The sequence below is a fragment of the Bremia lactucae genome (assembly GCF_004359215.1).
Source record: "Bremia lactucae strain SF5 chromosome Unknown BlacSF5_NotPlaced_4_SHOA01000001.1_737238bp, whole genome shotgun sequence".
Taxonomy (NCBI): Eukaryota; Oomycota; class Peronosporomycetes; order Peronosporales; family Peronosporaceae; genus Bremia; species Bremia lactucae.
This window is the reverse complement of record NW_027152016.1, coordinates 52807-58097: the sequence shown is the minus strand read 5'-3', so window position 1 is coordinate 58097 and position 5291 is coordinate 52807. Positions and strand designations below refer to the sequence as shown.

At 41.6% G+C, this 5291-nt stretch overlaps 1 protein-coding gene across 1 annotated transcript; it reads left to right on the top strand.

Annotated features, from left to right (window-relative positions):
• Positions 1 to 3130: 3130 nt before the first annotated feature.
• CCR75_005076 (uncharacterized protein) lies at positions 3131 to 4261 on the top strand (the record flags this gene model as incomplete). The annotated part of the gene is made up of 1 exon (XM_067963160.1): positions 3131 to 4261. The coding sequence occupies one exon, from the start codon at positions 3131 to 3133 to the stop codon at positions 4259 to 4261; it is 1131 nt and encodes a 376-aa protein (XP_067823775.1).
• Positions 4262 to 5291: the final 1030 nt, after the last annotated feature.

Below are 5291 nucleotides of genomic sequence, written 5' to 3'. Positions count from 1 at the left end.
TCTCATTCGAAGGCTCATAATCAGCCGCCTGACGGGTATCAGGCGACTGTTCCATCCTCCCCGAGTCGGCCATTTCGTCCGACTCGCACTCATAATCGACCTCTAAAGAGGGGTCGTACTCACGTGGTGAATCACCACGTGCACTCGCAACACCAAGTGTTGTGCGAGTGGAAGACACTACGGTAGACGGAACGTCTACCGCAAGAGATAACAATGCGTCACCCGCGGCTGCACGAACCGCAGCCGAAGGTTCAACACTATCCTCACCCCGCATGAATTGTTCCTTCATGCGATGGAATTTAAAATGATGGATCTGACCAATCAAAATCATTTTAAAAATTAAGTGGTCATTTAGCGACCACTCCACCTAATGACATTCAGAGTGATTGTCGTTTAAGGGAGGGGTGATGTAACGGGGTGTATCGTTACATGAAATTAACAATAAAAGATTGTTAATTAATATTATCCAAAAGGTAGATAATATTTGGAGGAAATTACTTTAAATAGTAATTTCCTGAATTCTTATCCATAAATAGGTATAGACCATTATGTCTATTTATTCCGCAGACTAATCAGCTGTAGAAGTAATCAAAGAGAGTTACGAGATAAGATAGATAAGAATTCATTTACATGTTTAGTATTAGTTTATAGTTAAGACAACATTTACAAAGATAGATTAACAAAGACACTTAACTATATTAATAAAGTTTTCATTTTACCCTCTTAAGCTAACTTGCCTTAAGAGAAGTCTTCCTCTATACGTACAGTGTACGTTACTTAACGAGAGGCACCACTCACATCTGAAGCAGTGTGAAGTGGACTTGTACTGAAACAGTACAAGTCGCAGTGCCCCGTTACAACAAATGCGAACCACACCCGGTTGCTGGATCTAATTACTTTAATTTAGTAATTGACCATCCCCTGAAGTACATCAAGTGTACTTAACGGGGACTGTTAGACATTAGGGCAACTTTAGCCGGTTACACGCAAAAATAGACTTTATTGCATGTTTTGTATTTATATTAGTATATAATAAAGTTTGTAGAAAATAGATAGAAACATATAAACTTATTATATCAAATATAGATCACTTTTTACCGTATTCGAAGCAAGTTTTCTAAAAAGAGTCTTCCTCTGCACGTACTAGTGTACGTTATGTGATGTGAGGCACCACTAGCACTGAAGCAGTGCGAAAGGGCCTTGTACTGAAGCAGTACAAGTCGGCAGCCCATAAGTATTAGTTTTGGATATAAGTTATTAGAGGGAGAACTGTTCTAATTGGTTAGTCCTTTTTTGGTGGTGCTAGGGGATCAGCATATGTATCCGGTACAGCGTCGCAATTCTTCCAAAACGACTTATATGAAAAACCGTTTCCGCACTCTTTAAACCGCTCCTTTTATGCATAAATGTTAGGCAGATGACTTGATTAACATTCTCATGTGAAAAGAATAGAATGTCATGTCGCGCAAATGACCAATTGTCGGACGACTTGTAATCATTAAGCTTACGTCAGCTATTATCCCACTACACGCTTAACCTGATTCTGAATTTGCTTCGAAGAATAGGGACGGTGAGGCAGACAATGGCCTGACATAATCCCATCATGTGCTTAGAATTCTGGACAGCTAAGCAGCTGAGTTAAGGGGAAAAGCCCACCTAATGTCCAGCCGTGAGCTTTACATCAATAATATATATTTGAATCTACCAATGCAACAACTTGTCCTTATTTCCATGCTGACGCAAAAGCAGGATCAAGTACATCTAAACAGGAGCACCCGATCAGCGGCTTCAGCGGCTTCAGTCCTCACGTGTCAGAACGGTCGTATCCCACTTCGTTCCGTAGTTTCTCACTCAATTTCTATTCAAAAAGTGGTTGCGTGCATATCCATGTGTAGCAAAAACTGCCATTGTGTTATAGCAAGCTAGTTTTATATTGGAAACGACAACAACAATACACCACCAACGACAAGAAGCATTAGTAGCAAATAGTCGATGATGACTTTCACAACCTGTGCTTTGACTCGAGCATACAAATTAATTAGGCTTTCATTTTACTTCGGAATTTGTATAGAATTTATAGTCCAATTGTTTCTTAAAGTTTGCTTGAACCCTGTGTCGATTCATTTGACCCCATTTAGAAAATGCTAATCTCATCAACGAATACTTCGTTACACAAATAGAATGCTTGGATAATCTTAAATTAATAGAGATTAAGTAACTGAACCTTCATTCGATCCTCGTCAATTCTGTATCGGCGTAGCAATATCATAAATTAGGTTGAGATGAAGCGTCTGAAAACCTTCTTGCTGCCTAAATATATACGAAAGAAAGTTTGTCTGACAACCTTTTCGACCATGGCTACATAGCTTGGGTCGGTCACCATTCTCACAGCCACCGCAAGGTGCCAATATTGCAAGAAGCCAATTTTGAGCGATATAATTGGCCCTTGCGTCGATGTAAAATTTGCCTAGCCTCTTCTTCAAATCTACCCAAATCTTCAATGATGGCGCCCAACTCCCCATATGAGAGAAATACGGGAACTTAGCTCTGCCTTTAAGCACACGTGAGGCAAACGTTAAGCCATCTCACGCCATTGACCAACTGTCAACCTTGAATATACTTAGAAAAGTCAAATTGTTGGATTCGTCTTCAAATTTAAGCACAAATTAATGCTACCGCACAAGGCGCCTTCTAGTTAGCATCCAGCTGAAGAATTTTTATGATTACTTCCACGAGTAATCAAACGCCAGAAAGCCGGGACGCACAATCCGCCTCGGAATGATATGTAGGGGTGTTCGCGTGACCGACCATCTCTAATACGCATAGGTGTAGGTTTTGACAAGTCTTGACGAAGATCATCTTGCCCAGAAGCTTGCAACGATGGGTGCTTTAACAGATGCATACATTTAGTTTCTTCGACGCACGATGTACACCCGACCCCGTCCATTCGTTACTGACAAGTACGCTGTCCACCGCTGACTTACTTGCAGGCCACGTTCAACGAGTTCTGCATCGTGACAAGCCGTACCGTACCATACGGAGGAGTACCGTACTTCGAACTGTCAACCTGCGCTTGAACACCTCAGCGCCACTTTCCAATTCCTTTTCATCCAGCGATCGTCCAATTCCAATGCATTTTTGTGCCACCATTCCGCCCAACAGCTCTACACTGAGTGACTCTGTCATCGGCAATGTCATGCAGCGCTCAACGTGGAATACCCATGCCAATTCGCGTGCTAGCAGCACTTTCCCTCAGTCCCATCATCACCATCAGCATCCTTTCCGCCAAGCATCGAACTCGATTGCTAACGAGACCGAGAGAACGAGCCTCATCCACACCAAGGTGCCTATACCTGACGCCCTTGAAGGATCGGCTCCCGCGATGTCTAGACACACTGGTATCTCGTCGAATCGTAGAAGCGTGACATGCCTTCTGTCCGACCTTGAGGCTGTCAATAACATGTTTATAGGCATCCAAGGAACTAAGCATCGCGTCACTCCTGCACTGCAACAAACCATAGTGGCCGACGCGTTACGAAAGAAAAAACGGCATCGGGAGCGCTGTCGTATTAACCAAGCCCGGTACCGAGAGCGGCAGCTGAAAGCCCAGACCGAAATCGAGGTTGCCATCGTCAAGCTCAAGTTTGAAATTGGGCAACTTGAAGTCAAATGCAACATGGCTGCACCCCTTCCAACGACTCGGACCAATTGGGCTTTCGTGTCCGAGTATTTCCGCCACTTTAACTACTACATTTCGTCCCCGATTATATTTAGCAAAACCGCCTACAAGTTTCTCGACACGATCATGGCTCCCGATGTCGTAGTGGGCTCCTATTTTGGTGTGGATGCCCACTTTGGGTGCTGGGAGCTTTTTGCTCTGTACTTTGAAGACTTGCGGGTGGACCTGAAAGGATTGACGACGTCAGCGCCTGGTACACTGGTTGCTCGAACGACTACATGCGTGAGCATCACGAATAATACATTGTGCCGTGCGTTTCCACACCTTAACAGCGATGGAGCTGGTGGCGCCAATGGTGGTGTGTGGTCGCCTCTCGCAGTCAAGCTTCTAGGTACGAAATTCTCCATGCGTGGCTCGGTGGTATTTGGGTGGGACAGCGTCACAAATAAAGTGATCCGAGTGCATGGACAAGCCGATATGATTTCCCCAATGCTGAGTCTTCTCGGTAATTTTGAAGATGTGTCGTACGTCTTTCAGAGAGCTCTCGTCACGCCCGACTGCAAACCAATTAGAGAAGATTAGAGTCGCATGTTGCGCAATGCAAAGGATTCTTTGTAAAATTGTTAATTTTGTACGTAATGTAAACACAGTATCACCGAAATTTCTGTGAAGACGGCTCATTTGCGAAGGATGTGTTATCTCGTAAGCACGTGACCTAACTAATTCGACGCAAAAATTTCCCATCTGTAATAAAGACACACCACTTCCAACAACCATAGAATCGTGTTTGGTGGTAAAATCTTCTTGAAGAGTCAGACAATTCTTATAATAGGTTGAAATAATAAAATTCCTTAGAATATTGTATAAAAGTCATTAGACATTGTAAGGGGACACACATACGGTTGGAGAGCCGTTGTTGTGGTTCATTAAAATCCCGTTTATAGGGAAATACAAATGGTCGCCACTAGATAGAAAAGCTGATGGCGGAAATCTTTTTTGAAATATAATAAGGGTAAGTTCATAATGGTACATTTACTTTATGAGTGAAATACCCTTTTATCTAATTTTAAAATAGTTAGTTACTTAAATCCCTTATATTAAGGGTAACAAATGCGGTTCGCCGCCAGATATAAATCTGGCGGCAGAAATCTATTTTTAAGTAGCTAGGGTAAGGTTTTAAGATTTAAATAATTAAATAAAGTGCAGTTCCCCTTTTGATCTAATAGCATTAAGTGTAACGGGTTATATCGTTAAATGAAATTAGCACTTTAAGATTGTTAATTAATAAATTATCTAAAAGGTAGATAATACTTGGGGATATTACTTTATATAGTAATGTTCAGAATTCTTATCCATAAATATGAATAGGCCATTATATCTATTTATTCCGTAGACTAATCAGCTGTAGAGATAAACAAAAGAGAGAGACAGATAAGATAAGAATTCAGTTGCATGTTTAGTATTAGTTATAATTAAGTTAGAGTTAACAGATTGAAAGAAGAGATACTTAATTATATAAATACAGTTCTCATTTTACCCTCTTTAAGCTAATTACCTTTAAGAGAAGTCTTCCTCTGCACGTACTAGTGTTCGTGAAATTACGTAAGGCACC